General features: G+C 48.5%; 1 protein-coding gene across 1 annotated transcript in view; it reads right to left on the bottom strand.

Annotated features, from left to right (window-relative positions):
- The window catches only part of tln2a (talin 2a), a gene marked incomplete at both ends in the record, with an annotated part of 47,219 nt that extends 36,388 nt beyond the window's left edge, over nt 1-10,831 (bottom strand). Inside the window, 14 exons of the mRNA XM_084436519.1 lie at nt 409-517; nt 883-996; nt 1,266-1,446; nt 2,266-2,342; nt 2,486-2,587; nt 4,002-4,157; nt 5,410-5,514; nt 5,635-5,698; nt 6,030-6,157; nt 8,082-8,224; nt 9,192-9,344; nt 9,458-9,587; nt 10,328-10,425; nt 10,696-10,831. Of these exons, the coding sequence (XP_084292645.1) occupies nt 409-517; nt 883-996; nt 1,266-1,446; nt 2,266-2,342; nt 2,486-2,587; nt 4,002-4,157; nt 5,410-5,514; nt 5,635-5,698; nt 6,030-6,157; nt 8,082-8,224; nt 9,192-9,344; nt 9,458-9,587; nt 10,328-10,425; nt 10,696-10,831 (1,696 nt within the window). The remainder of the gene's footprint in view (nt 1-408; nt 518-882; nt 997-1,265; nt 1,447-2,265; nt 2,343-2,485; nt 2,588-4,001; nt 4,158-5,409; nt 5,515-5,634; nt 5,699-6,029; nt 6,158-8,081; nt 8,225-9,191; nt 9,345-9,457; nt 9,588-10,327; nt 10,426-10,695) is intronic.
- Nucleotides 10,832-15,369: the final 4,538 nt, after the last annotated feature.

Here is a 15,369-nt window from a genome sequence, read left to right as displayed (position 1 = left end):
GATTAACTGGTTTTATCTTGGCAGGACCCAGTGTGGCACCGGACCAACGGGGAACGGTGCCAGTCTGGCCCACACGCCACATCAGGACGGAGAATAATTCAGCCATTAGCCGGACGATACCGTCTACAGCAAAATGAGAAGCAGATCCCAGCAAATCCCGAACCGCGGATTCTGTAATTGGGCAAATCGTTTCAAACAGCGAGGAGTAACCCCCACAAGAGCTCCAAAACCCTCACGGGCTTCAAAATAAATGGTTCTGAACAGTTTTACTTTTGATTTCCAACCAAAGTCAAGGGCCATGCAAAATCCCATATAAAAGGGATTCCTAATGCGGCGTATTCCACACGGGTATGTCCGCCTCGACCAGCTCCAGCTGGCGTGGCCCTGGTCCGTTCCGAAGCCACTCACCGGCTGTGAGGTTGACCACGGAGGCCGTTCCGGCGGTGATGGCGTCCACCTGGGAGTGGATCTCGTGTTTCGACTCGTCTACCTTGTTCTGGATCCACATTTTAGACGCCTGGAGTAGGAAAGGGGCATTAGAATATGAGAACTTGTGTGTGTGTGTGTGTGTGTGTGTACTGCAGGTGTGTGTGTAGGTAGGGGTGTGTGTGTGTGTGTGTGTAGGTAGGTGTGTGTGTGTGTGTGTGTGTACTGTAGGTGTGTGTGTAGGTAGGGGTGTGTGTGTGTGTAGGTAGGTGTGTGTGTGTGTACTGTAGGTGTGTGTGTGTACTGTAGGGGTGTGTGTGTAGGTAGGGGTGTGTGTGTAGGTAGGGGTGTGTGTGTGTACTGTAGGTGTGTGTGTGTAGGTAGGTGTGTGTGTACTGTAGGTGTGTGTGTGTAGGTAGGGGTGTGTGTGTGTGTGTGTGTGTGTGTGTACCGTACCATGTCCTGTCCGAGCGGGGGTAGGTCATCCACCTCTCCCAGGTCAGCCTGGGCCTGCTGCACCGCCTGCATACTGGTGTTGATGGTTCCCATCAGGGCCTGCTGAGCGCAGCTCTGTTAACACACACACGCACACACACACACGCACACGCACGCACACGCGCACACACATGCACACACACGCACACACGCACAAAATACTGATGCATGACACATGGATAGTACACACAATATGCATTACAGATGTACTGTAGATAGAATGCGTATACTGTTGAGACTATTGAGTCTAAGTGTGAAATACGGTGTGGCATGAGTGTGTGTGTGTGTGTGTGTGTGTGTGTGTGTGTGTGTGTGTGTGAGAGAAAAAGCCATTCGGGCCTCACCAGCGGTGGCATGTGTCCCCGGTGCATCTGGCCCATGGTGATGTGCTGCTGGGCAGAGGGCATGGACCCCATGCTCAGAGACTCGGTACCAATGGAGCCGGAGCGGATCACGCCGGGCAGCGCCACCGAACCGTGCTCCACACGGCCCACGCGGTTAAACTGCTGCTGTAGGATGGTGGACCTGGAACACACGCACACGCACACACACACACGAAGAGTTCGTTGGATGGGTTAGTTTATCAAGTTTAGCCTGCAAAGTATATGCATGACTTAGAAGCCATCTGTCATTCTAAATATTCAATTTAGTTGTATTGACATCTGCAGGTGCCTCATCTAACGACCCATAATGGTGGAATCTCCGTACTTTTGCGACTGCCTGCCAGGCGGCCTGCCAGGCTCAGTGTGAGGTGCTAACACAAACCAGTGAGCACATCAAACACTGCTCTTTGCCTTCTTCCAGGAACAAAGCTTTTTGTTTATAGTATTTTTTTTTAATATATTTTTTTTAACTGCCCCACAGCTGAAACCTTCCAGATTTGGTTTCCTGTGTGTGTGTGTGTGTGTGTGTGTGTGTGTGTGTGTGTGTGTGTGTGTGCGCGAGAGTGTGTGTGTGGCATTAATGGCTGTGCCTTGCCTTAGGCCCTCCATTCTGGCCCACATAGAACAACAACTGGGGCCAATATTTCCTCGGAATAGGAAAAGCAATATCAATTGAGACTAGACAGGAAAACAGCTCCCATTATTTAACCAGAGCCCCATCTAGATAAATGGACTAATACATTTGTAATTACGGATGTCCAGATAAAGGCTTTGTTTATCCGGGGCAGCAGACTTCCTTTGTAGGAGGGTCTCTGGGGAATCATTCTATTCGAACAGGAAGTGGCCCTGTGGACTATAATAGCCGTAGTAGGACGTATATATTTTAGCACAGGGCCAGGGCCACGTTCAGTCGGCGGACGGCTGTTGTGTCATTCTGGGTTTAGGAAATCGGTTCACGTACTTCTTTGGGGAGACCGATTCTTCCAGCATGGTGGACTCCTCATCTCCTTCTAAACCAAATCGGTCCTTACTTTGCTTCTGCAGAGAGAAAACAACGGAGCCAACGTGAAAAGTGTTTTGTTTTTCCTTTCTGCAGACGATATATTTGATATTTTTACACAGTTCTACATCACAGTTGCTTCAGACACCCCGGTCTTACTGTGCGTCGAGGCTGTCCTTACCTTCTTCAGGATGATGTCGATGTAGCCAGCGATGAGCTGAGAGATCTGCTCCCCCTCGGTGGTCTGGACTGAGTAGTAGCTCTCCTGGTACTCTCCGAAGTCCTAGAACGGTCCAACACGCACTCGCACCGTTAAACAGGATATCATCAGTGAGACTTCCACAGAGCACTTCATAAAGCTCTGAAAATCCACCACAGCAGTGGGCATTCACACTTCTGTACACTACTACACACCGTCAGGGTTTAACTGAGACAGAGTCTAACTGGTCCAGTAGATTCAGAGGGAACACACAATTATCGTTATTGTGATGGATTATATCAAACTGTAGACTGCTCTAGTCTTCTCATCGTCAGCTGAAACTAATAAAAAATGCACTCAAGCGATACATAAGACATTTTGTGTGGAAGTCAGCACAGTACGGTAGAATTGTGCGACACTTTCAGAGAGTAACGTCAGGTTTCTCCGTCGAACTCCTCTCATTTCATATTCCTAGTGTGACTTGGGTGAAAAGAAAGATAACGCACCCCTAATTTGATGAGGCGCTGACCCAGGGACACGATCAGGGGTGACAATTAACTTTTTGGCTCACGGTGAGTCACCTGCCAAGGGGACTGTAGATGAAAAAATCTACCGGCCAAGTTTTTTTTTTTTTCAGATAGCCTTCCCAAATCTAGTCGCCAATTGGAAATTTTACCTGCATTTGGCCGGTGGCAGGTGTTAATTTTCAGCCCTGGACACGATCATCTCAAATTTAAAAAGGGAGGGGTCGCATACTCCGTACTGTAGCTCCAATGCTAGTATACTTTATTTACGCCAACTGCCTTCCTCGGCGCTTTCGCAGAAGTGCTCTGCACCTGAAGCCTTTTAAAAGCACAGACTCAATCAGGCGATCTGTTGCACCTAGCAGTCCTACTTCCTGGTGTGAAACAGATCAGAGCCCATCGACTACAAGCGACTGAAGACGCCTGGAAATGTTACCCACAAAAGAACAACGCACCACGTCGACGGGCTGAATGGCTGACTAGATTCTATGAATATTTCAAAGCGGTATAGATTCACCAATAAGGAGAACATTAAACTCCAAAACAAAAGCCACCCGTAGAATCACCAGAAAGGGAGGAGTGCTTCAATTGAGTGCCTTGGTAAAGACGACATGTCTACAAGGCCGATCTACTAAATGAAGTCTGTCTTGCTCATCGACTCCCAGCAGAAAGACAAAGGAGGGCCATTGACGAAGACAAAAGAGCTGCTCTGTAAATTACGGGGAACAGGAACGACAGAACGTAGACAAAAGGCTCCTCGGCGATTGTTTACGATCGTTCCAGAGGAAGCTTTAATTCACTCAATCGTGGCAATTAGCACAATGAAAACTCCACTAAGTGAACCGTATAAACAACGGATGTAGGTGTGTAACTGAGCATAACATAAATTGGCGGTTCAATGTAAAACGCCAGTGCGTGCGTGCGGTTGGTTTCGGGCACAGGGGGCCGTCCGCCGGGCGTGAAGGGGGTCGTACCAGGGTGAAGCTCTTGGGCGAGGCGGCCCACCTCTTCACGGTGGTCAACGGCCACTCCTGCACCACATCTTTGGTCTTCTCTTCCACCCGCAGCACCGACTCTTTGGTTATACCCAGCAGCCGGGGCACCAGCTTGTTCTTGCTCTTCATCTTCTCCTGCGCAGTCGAGTGAACAACGGCGAGTAAGCAACGCAGAGTTATTAGAGGACAGGGCGCGATAAGCAACAAAAACCTCATTAAAATTCATATTCACATGAACGGTTGAGACGGCCCTTAATCTGACTAATCCATCAAAACGTGCGTGGTGTGCGTGTGCCACATTCTACCTCACTCTCTATCTTTCTCTCTCTCCATTTCTCTTTTAATCTATTTCCCCCCACTAGGAATATGAAGTCTTCATTCATACAATGTTCTTTCTCTCTGTCTCTCCCTCTCCTCTTTCTCCCCCTCTCTCTCCCTGTGGGTTGGAGGCCGAGCAGAGTGGGGGATGATTGAGGGTGACCCCGGTGACAGGGGTGGGGTGTGTTTAAGCTCAGCCCTGCTCCATACCCTCTGGGCCTCAGGGGCCACCATAAGGTGAAGGTCAGGGGTCATCACTATTCCCCAACGGGGTGGCAGCTGCCACAGGCCCAGGACCTGCCCGGTGGAGGGACAGCCAGGGAGTCTCGACCCCCGCTGCCCTCTCCTCTCCGTCCTCCCCTCCCTCCCTGGTCACTCTGAAATAAGCGCTGCGCCACAGACCACTGCCTCGGCGCACAGCTGGGCTCCTTCCTGGAACTCTTGAGCTCCCCACAGCCGAGGTGAGGTGACAGAGGGAGAGAGAGGGATGTTTTTTTCTGTGTGTGTGTGTGTGTGTGTGTGTGTGTTTATCTACTGCATCAGATATGCACCTTTCATATTCAGCCATACTACAAATAGTTAGAAATATTAACTGCTTACACTTTCACTTAAAAACACATGTACCAAATATGCTTTATTAAACAAATACAACCTCAACTTCAGAGTGCAAATAGCAATATTTTCTTAGTTACATTAATTAGTATGTGCAGCCCATTAACGCACTAGAATAAACTACCGCAGAAGGCATCTTTGAAGATGTTTGATTTGCCATCTGAATGATGCGGTCAGCAGCACAAAAAAGCAAAGCGCTTGCGAGAGGGAGAACTACTCAACTATGTCACTTATGGTCTCTCTGGTAGAAGCCAGACAAGCATTTTTCAGACATCTGGTAGGTTTTAATGTAATGCTCAGGTGAATTGAATTTTTTTTTTTTGTGGAAGGGGAGGAATTCCTCTCATATGAGAAGAGGCCAACAGGGAGGTCAGAGTGTTGGAACATGAAAAGCTTCATTTGGGCTGGAAGTGAGCTAACTGCACCTGTTAGGCCTTTGAAACCGGGCTTTTCTTACCTTCACTAGGAAGAAGGAGACGCCATACGTCCGGAGGGACCTCGCCAGCTTCACGTACTTCACTTTTGCTTCGATCTCCGTCATTTCGCCACAGTTCTTGTGGTCCTGCGAGTTTGCATATTCAAAGTGTTGGACAGGTACATGGCTGTCTCAAATAAGTTCTGCACAACCAAAGGATATGCGATTGCGTATTAACACGACTGTGTTCTAATAACCTGGACACACCTGAAATATTTTCTTCTCCGCACCCCTCTGCTTGATGTATTCTTTAGGTAGAAACTCCTTCAGGCTGAAAGAAATTAAACGCAGGTACAGGTTGAGAGTTCATACATAAAACCATGAGGTTTAGTTTTTCCGTTTCAGCCTTGAAACAAAACAAAAAACAATTTAATTTAGAGGGGATTTGCAATATGAATACAAATATCACATTTCAATATTTAATTTATGTGCCCAGATAGCTGGCAGCCATACAGTAACTGTACTTCTATGAAAGCCAAATGAACAAACCTCTGCATTGCCTGGCATTGCCTTTTAGATGATCACATTATTGTTTTTTATCTTAGTTTTTTTTTTGTTTTCTTTTAATAAGAAAGTAAGTTCCTTGAAGGGGAGATGCTTACTCTAGGAATCCAGGTTTGTGTTTGTGTTCTATGTGCGGACCAAACTGGATCTGGGCCTGGATGCCCCCGAACTCGCAGGCCTTGTCGAACGACACCGGGTGAGATCCGTTCAAGATGTCGTCACGGGCCTGTCGGGGGGAAGAACACGGACGTTCAATGTTACCACCACCGGGACGACCTGAAGATATTTGTTCTTAATCAGGAACTTTCTACTTCCTAGAATGATCGTCCACAAAAAGACTGGTGGATGGAGTCCAAGGTGGATTGAGTCTCTTTATCAGACTGTGTTAACAGTGGTTCAGGGGGATGTGGGGGTGCAGCCCATCGACGGCTGGTTGAGAAGTGTCTACGCAGGGAGCCTGAAGGGTCTCATCGACCTGCTAATTGAAGTGAGCCTCTATCTGGCCACCCATCTCAAATAGCCACTTAGGACAGCAGGCCAAGGCCAAGAATTGGAAGTGCTGTTTTTTGTTGTCCAGCTGAGGGAGGATGAGTAGGGGTCAGGGTGTGCGTCTGTGTGTGTAAAATGACAGGGCCCCTGGGACCATCTTTCTCTCTCTCACACACACACACACACACACCTATGTGTGGTGTCGTTGGTGATAGAGTCCTATGCTATATCTTGGTGTATATAAATGGGGTTAAGGAGGTTAGGAGGGGTTCCTAACCTCCTTAACCCCATTTATATACACCAAGAGACAGATGGGCAAACGCCCGCCTGCCTGCCCCCCTGCCCCCCCCCCCCCACACACACACACACACACACACACACAGAGAGTGCGCAAAGAAAAAACTTGTCTGGAGGCAGTTATAATCATTGCTTTGGTGATAATGAGGTGTACAGCAGAGAGATGATGCGCCCACACTGCTGTCTGAGAGAGAGCGAGAGAGAGAGAGAGAGAGAGAGAGAGGGAGCGAGAGAGAGAGAGAGAGCTGCACTCGCAGCAACCCAGACCCCTCACTGTCGGAGAAAACACACCCTCACACTCACTTTTTATTTATTTTGAATGTTGACTTTATGTACTGCTTTGGCAATGTGGGTTCTTTTCACCCATCGTGCCAATAAAGCTTATTTGAATTTGAGAGAGAGAGAGAGAGAGAGAGAGAGAGAGAGGGAGTGGGAGAGGGAGAGGGAGAGACAGGCGTCAGGGCCGGAAGAGACACCACATTAATAGTGTGTGGAGAGCTCCTCCCGTACCATCACTCCTCTCTTGCCGTAATCACCCAGCGAGGAACACGCACACACGCGCGCACGCACGCACACACGCACACACGCACACACGCACACACACACGACACGCCCTTCTGTACCATACATCAACAACAACCCCCAGCTCTCCAACTCAGCCATCGTCCGGCTACTGCAGCGCACGCTCAGCTAATTGCTTCTGACCACCATCGAGATACGGGGGAGACGGATGATTCGGCCGGAGGTGTTTGTCGAAGGCTCGGCTACTACCCGTCATCCTTTGATGGAAAAAACCAAGTCCGGGGGGAAAAAAAAACAAAAAAAAACATGGCCGCGGTTCAAAGATGATGAAAGGTAGCTGGGTGATTGCGGGTTTTCAAGCCTGCGGAACACGGATAGCTGATGTGACCGCAGGGGGGGTGGGGGGGGGGGGGGGGCCTGTCTCTGTTTGGGGATTGATTGTTCCTCGCCAGAAGTGTGATTTGTTAATCAGCGCTTCGGCACTTTCATTAGAGAGGGAGAATGGAGAAGAGCTTCCAGACGAACCGAACTAATGGTGACTGATTAATGGACGACTTCCCTTCTGTCAGTGATCGAGCCATTACATTTGTGTTAGCGGGGAAAACTCTGGATAAATCACTGAATCCCTGTCCGTGAAAATAAACTGCACGGTGTTATTGGGAGACGGAGAGCAGAGCGGAGAGAAGTCGACAGTGGGAGAGGAGATGGGATGATGATGTGGGATGACAGTAGGTTAAGGATAGGGGTACAGGAGATCTGGGATGACAGTGGGTTCAGAGCAGGGGTACAGAGAGGGTGAGAGTGCCAGAGAGGTTTGGTGGGAGGGGGGGCGGGGCGCAGACCTGGACGTAGAGCAGGTTGAGCTGGACCGGGTCTCTGGAGTCCACGTTCTGGTCCGAGTAGAAGAACTTGCGCCTGAGGAGCAGCGTCTCGGCCTCCTCCACCCCCTGCTCACGGAACGTCCGGCTGTGGTCCAGCCAGTTCACTGTCACACACACACAAACGCACACACACACACACACGCACACGCACACGCACGCACGCACGCACACACACCAAAATACAGTCAATCTAAACACATAGTATCCATATTCACGGTCAGTATTCACCATCTCGCCCTGCCGCGGTACCGGTGAAACAAAATATTCCATAAATCATAACAGAGGTCCCCTTGAGGTGTGTGATCATGTCAGCAGGGCTGTAAATGTACACATTGTGTTGACGAACGGGCCATTATTCCCAGACTGCCGAGCGGTTGGCCCGGCCACAGCCGTTTCCCCTGACCTCATCACGCCACAATGGCAGCGCAGCAGACTGATGGAAACAGACACTTTGTAGAAAAGACAGGGGAGTTCAAGAGGACGGTTTGGCCTGAGGTGAGGTTAGCCCTCCGGACCAAACAGCCACAAACAAGAAGCAGGGATGGTGCGCAGAGAGCACAGACCTCCGCCCCTGAATGCATTTTGCAGCTCTGTGCATGTCAAAATTGAATGGGTTTTAAATTGGCCTATGCTACATCCCTTCACCGAATTTCATGAAAAGCAGTCTGGTAGTTTTTGTCCAAAAAATAATGGAGGCGAATGGCCGTTCGGGCCAAAATGTAATGGGTTCTAAGGTGGCCCATAACACATCCCTCAACCGAGTTTCATGAACAACGGTTTGGTACTTTTTGCGTAATCATAGTCCAAAAACTGAAGACGGTGAATGGTCTGTTCGGCTGTGTTTGGGCGGCCCGTGGACCCGACCCATGATTCAGATCCTCTCCAAAATTTAAGAAGTTGCAAGTTTGCCCATGCTACACCGTTCCACTGAGTTTTGTGCAAATCAGTCTGGTAATTTTTTCGTAATTCTGCAAACAAGCGCACGCACGCACAAACGCACGCCACCGAAAGCATAACCTCTACGGCAAAATGACGCGGCGCGCGATTCTGGTCGAAACTCTGCCAACTCACGGTCGTCGTCTGTGTGAAGCTTGGCTTTGAGCTTCTCCATCTTCTTCTCGTCCCGTAGCAGGGTCCGGTCTTTCTTCAAGGTCCCCATACCGTCCTCCTTCTTCTCCTCCACGCCCTCCTGGATCAGGGAGTACTCCTCGTAGTTGGTGATGCCTACAGCAGGACGGGACGACACACAACCTCAGCGCCAGAACTTTCCCCAGGAAGAAGCGTACGAGCTGGTCCCGTTTCAGACCCGGGAGGCCGCGGGCGCAGGGGCTCCGTACCGATTCTGCTGCATATGGTCACCAGCAGCTCTCCCACGGTCTTAGAGTCGTCCACCATGATGGTCTTCACAGCTCCGTCCAGCATCTTGATCTTCTGAGGCCTTTGTTTCTTCTTGTACTCAAGGATATCCTGAATGAGAGAGAGAGAGAGAGAGAAAGGGAGAAAGAGAGAAATAGAGCGAGAGAGAGAGAGAAATAGAGTGAGAGAGAGAGAGAAAAAGAGAAAGGGAGGAAGGGTGAAAGAGAGAGAGAGAGAGAAAGAGAGAGCGAGAGAGAAAGAGAGAGAGAGAGAGAGAGAGAGAGAGAGAGCGTATGATCAAACGCATTCATCCTCCAGGCAGTGAGGAGAGGGAGAAGAAAGGAGGGCAGAAAACCTTATTTAACGCTCGTCTATTCCTCCCCAGTCCCTCTCATCACAACAATGAGACGCGGCTCGTCTCTGAATAGTCACCGCGGCGAGCCCGACACCTGCGTTGCGTTCTCCGGCAGGCGGGCATGGGAGAGAACCATTTTGAAACACACAAAGGCGTTCTGTAATTCAGGTAGCATCTCCGCCATTTCGAACCTGCTCACCCTCTCCCCCTCTTCGAGCTCCCCTGAGCACTACAGAGCCAATCAATACATATGGTGTGTGGGTGTTTTTGATCTTGGAAATATAAAGAGTAGGATGTGTGTGTGTGTGTGTGTGTGTGTGTGCGTGTGTGTGTGTGTGTGGGGGGGGGGTTCACAGAATACACAATAATACTGTCACCCGGGACAACGTTATTTACATTCCCTCCACGGCAACAGATATAAACTGTTGCATGTCTTGGCAGATGGATCACCGAGGCTGTTATTTTATGTCAGGTCTCCACGGCAATCTCTTCTTACCCCATTCCGGAGCATGTAGTAATCCAGAGTTCTCCCCGATTCCAGCCAGATCCCCTTCCTGGGGTCCTCGTCGGAGAGGAACAGGCCGTAGTCAGAGGCTGGGGGGTGAGAGGGACACGGTCAGCGCACAGCTGTTGAGCAATATCTTCCAAACGCTTTTCAAACCTCAAACCGTTTGTGCACAGACAGAGAAAGAGAACAGGACCGAGGGAGGACAGGATGAGAGAGGAGAAGCTAGCCAGGTGTGTGTGTGTGTGTGTGTGTGTGTGTGTGTGTGTGTGTGTGCATGCATGCAGACGCAGCCTCGGCTGTTTTCCAACCGTGCGCCCTGCAGACTACGGACCCGATCCGGTCGGGTCGGGTCTCACCTTGTCCGGTCTGGGCCTCCGGGACCCTCTCCCGGATGATCCTGCAGGCGTCGTAGACGGCGGTGGACGGCTCGAACTGCATGGTCTTCACCACGTTGCACTGGCGCACGCAGATCTTCAGCGACAGAGCCACCATCTTGGGGGCTGGCGATGGGGCAGGGGCCGGCTTCACCTGCACGTGAACAACGACGCGTTTACTCCCCACAACCAGGATTCACTCACAAGATACTCGTCTCAGATTGTATAAATCTTAGAACAGTAACTCAGCCTCTCACTGTATAATATGTGATATGGACAATAGTGATCTGGTTCAAAGGCTAAAAGGGGCCTTGGACTTGAATAGCCGACCTGTTAAACGGAGTGACCCTCTCAGTGCTTGAGAGGGGGGTCAAAGGTCGCGGGGTCGTGGTAGAAGCACACAGCCAGACCCCGGTGACCTCCTCACACCCCCCGGCTGCCCTCTGGCACTCATGGGGATGGCCTAGATCTGCCCCCTCTGTGAGATGTGTGCACCGCGGGGGAACGTTTCTGTACAAAGCAAATCAAGTGGGAACTACAGCACTGATTTAACTCTCTCTTGAAGAAAACCGAAAAAAGGGTCTGTGTATGTATGACTTCCGGCTATAATGAAGCAATTAGGAGATAATACATTGTGGTAATATCTGGCAGTAAGCAGCCCCATGGCTGTTGTGGAATATAAAACATAGCCTACGGTGAAACTTACAATGGATCATAAATTATTATGGTCCTTCATGGGCTGGCTTCAGGTCTGCTTTGATTGTTTTACTCATAAACCTACCCTCCCTCCCTCCCTCAGTATGTGGAGCTGCGAAACATCTACCTTCCCCTCTGCTACCGCTCAAAATGTCAAGAGGCGAAAAAACTAAACGAGCCGAAAAACAGAGGGCTTCTCCAAAGCGGGGCGACAGGCCGCATGAACAACAGGAAACCGAGGCGGAGAGAAAAGGATGTGTGGAGGAGGAAGGATGACAAACTTAACGGTGTTGAAATACAACCTGCCCGCTTCCGCCCGAAGCCGGGGCCAGCCAAGCCCCCAGGAATCGAAATCTAAAGTGAAGGCCTATTGAACCGCGCCATCTTGGCTAGATTTGTAGTCACTTGGCTATTTCCGGTTACTTTTGACTTGCGCAGTTGAGCTTCTCTGGCCGACGCGCGTCCACGAAAAAGTTCACATTTCTCTGAAATGTAGACGCACGTTCCCGGCTCTCCCCGCTTTGATTTAGCAATGAAAACCGGCTTGCATATTAACCTGTTTTTGTCAAATATATCAATTGGAGAAATTATTTTTTGATCCTGGCATCTTAGTTTTAACAAGTTAAATATAATTGAACATGTTTTGTTTGCTAGTAGATGGTATTCATTCCGTTCGCGATAACGTTATTGCAGCCAGGCTAAATTCCTCCAGGGAGCCAGTGACAGGCGAGTTGAAGAGCTTCACTCCCCGCCAGCAGGAGCTCTGGCCGCGGCTACCGCATCTCGGAAAACCCGCTGAGTTCGTGGCTGCTATTTCACACTCGCCCTTGATCAATCCCAATACCGATCCATGGTAATAATGAATCAATCGTTCAGATCAGATCGGCAGTGCTGCATGCATGTTACAACATCATTGTTAGCTTTATTAACATAACCATAGCCTACATTTATCTCTCTAACGTTAGGCTATCCATCACACCAGTCGGCCATTCGATAGCTGGAAGCGGTCAACGCCAACGTTGACTGAAAACACCCAAACTCAGTGTATCGTTTCATCTTCATGCTACACATCAACTCCTTTACATTGTATGTGAATAAATTCCTGTTATTCTAAAAATATCCCATTTCTGTCCATTCCTGGAAAAGGCTAATAATTGCTGTCAAATGATCACTCCAGTTTATCACCGTATCCCACTACCATTTCAACTATGCACAGGAGGTTGTCTTGTGGTCATTTTCATTAAAAAATGATTAGCCTGATCAGTTTGTTGTATGTATTAAGCCCTTTTTGAGCGGTATGCTTGTATTAATAGCTTATAGCTTGCCATACTCACCAACCTTGGGACCTCAGAAATAGGGAGCATTTCCAAACCAAATTGCGGGGGGGGGGGGGGGGGGGGGGGGCATTAAAAGCATTACAAATTAGGCATTAAAACGAAATGTGAAACATTATATATATATATATGTGTGTGTATGGAGCAATTGTTTTTAATGTCCGACTTTTGTCTGTGCTGTTCAGTAAATGTGCATCTGTCCTAATTTATTGTAGCCTATCTACTACACAACCTAGTTCAAATTTATGAATCTCCCGCGGAAGTCAGGAGGGTTGGCAAGTAGGCTATGGTCACTGCTCCCCAGTAAAATTGAATAATTGAGGGGTTACTTACAGTACAAAAAAGTACAGCATTTGTAGAACTCGGATGATACTACATAAATTGCCATGCAAAGCCAGAGACTGTTGCTTGTAGACGACAAGACTGCTGTAACCATTCAAATGTGGAGGCTACACTGCATTGAAGGTGGGTTGGCTTACTTAACACAGAACACAGAAAACGGACACCACAAAAAAGGGCTTAAAGCAGGTCCTAAACAGCAGCAGGTCTGGTTGAGGTGTGAACTGGTCTCCTAAAAATGGCTTGAGCTGTGAGGATAAGAGGAGGCACACTGTTTCTGTTATTACATTTCAATAATAGAATATGACACACAAAACACAAACCACATACATACACACATACACATACAGCCCGTCTTGGTTTAAAGCCCACTCACCAACGTCAAGGTGCAAGCCTATCGAGTGGGAACACGAGACCAATCACGAACAGGACAAACTCAGACGGGACAACACAGCATACAAATAATCGAGGAATATACACAACATCTAAATATAAGACCAAATTTTCTTAAACTATTGGAGACTTGGAAATAACAACTAGGCCTACATGAAGACTTTCACAGTTTCAGACTGCTGTAACCATTAAAGTTTGGAGTAGGCTGCATAAGCTTACACTTAACAATGCACACACACAAAACGCTCAAAAAGGGCTTAATACATACAACAAACTGATCAGGCTAATCATTTTTTAATGAAAATGACCACAAGACAACCTCCTGTGCATAGTTGAAATGGTAGTGGGATACGGTGATAAACTGGAGTGATCTTTTGACAGCAATTATTAGCCTTTTCCAAGAATGGACAGAAATGGGATATTTTTAGAATAACAGGAATTTATTCACATACAATGTAAAGGAGTTGATGTGTAGCATGAAGATGAAACGATACACTGAGTTTGGGTGTTTTCAGTCAACGTTGGCGTTGACCGCTTCCAGCTATCGAATGGCCGACTGGTGTGATGGATAGCCTAACGTTAGAGAGATAAATGTAGGCTATGGTTATGTTAATAAAGCTAACAATGATGTTGTAACATGCATGCAGCACTGCCGATCTGATCTGAACGATTGATTCATTATTACCATGGATCGGTATTGGGATTGATCAAGGGCGAGTGTGAAATAGCAGCCACGAACTCAGCGGGTTTTCCGAGATGCGGTAGCCGCGGCCAGAGCTCCTGCTGGCGGGGAGTGAAGCTCTTCAACTCGCCGGTCACTGGCTCCCTGGAGGAATTTAGCCTGGCTGCAATAACGTTATCGCGAACGGAATGAATACCATCTACTAGCAAACAAAACATGTTAAATTATATTTAACCTGTTAAAACTAAGATGCCAGGATCAAAAAATAATTTCTCCAATTGATATATTTGACAAAAACAGGTTAATATGCAAGCCGGTTTTCATTGCTAAATCAAAGCGGGGAGAGCCGGGAACGTGCGTCTACATTTCAGAGAAATGTGAACTTTTTCGTGGACGCGCGTCGGCCAGAGAAGCTCAACTGCGCAAGTCAAAAGTAACCGGAAATAGTCAAATGACTACAAATTTTGCCAAGATGGCGCGGTTCAATAGGGCTTCATTGTTGATAGCGGCCAGTGAATGGAGTGGCTGTATCCAGTTTATATAATACATCCATGGGGCCAGCAGACGGTTCACAGCCCGCCGCCGACCTCAGGGGATCCCGGGAGCACGCACGCACGGACGCACGCACGCACGCACGCACACACGCACACACGCACACACGCACACACACAGGGTGCTATGCCGTTATCATGCAGGTCAGAGAGAGACAGACAGAGAGAACAAGGTTGCTATATCTCGTTTCCAAGGTATTAATCAATGGCACACTGCTCCCCCAGCCCTCCCAGTGTCGACAGCTGTCTGGACGTGTGATCTTGAGGTCTGGTCCAATTTTACAGCTTCGACGGCGTCTTTCGCTGTCTACTTTGTCAGGTTCAACGGGTTCCTTTCTTCAGCCGAGACATCGCTAGAATCCATCGTTCTCATTTGTCAACATTCCAACGACTTGATGGGCTAAGAGACGGCATCATACTGCAGAAATGACATTGATTATCCTGCTGAATTCCCATAATAGACCTTTCCTATTCCGTCGGCAAGTTCCGGGCCCCAATTACTGTTGCTATGCCCCACACGCTATGCAACACTTTATTAAAATGTCCTCTCTCAAAGATTCCTGACAATATGCAGTATGTTATTTACAAAATGCCACTAGTTTGTCTAAGAGAGTTCTACAGAAAGGCCTGAACTATTTTACATAAGCATATAGCCTATCCA

The sequence above is a fragment of the Borostomias antarcticus genome (assembly GCF_949987555.1).
Source record: "Borostomias antarcticus genome assembly, chromosome: 4".
NCBI classification, from domain to species: Eukaryota; Metazoa; Chordata; class Actinopteri; order Stomiiformes; family Stomiidae; genus Borostomias; species Borostomias antarcticus.
The sequence above is the reverse complement of the archived record's forward strand: the minus strand, read 5'-3'. Positions and strand labels throughout refer to the sequence as shown.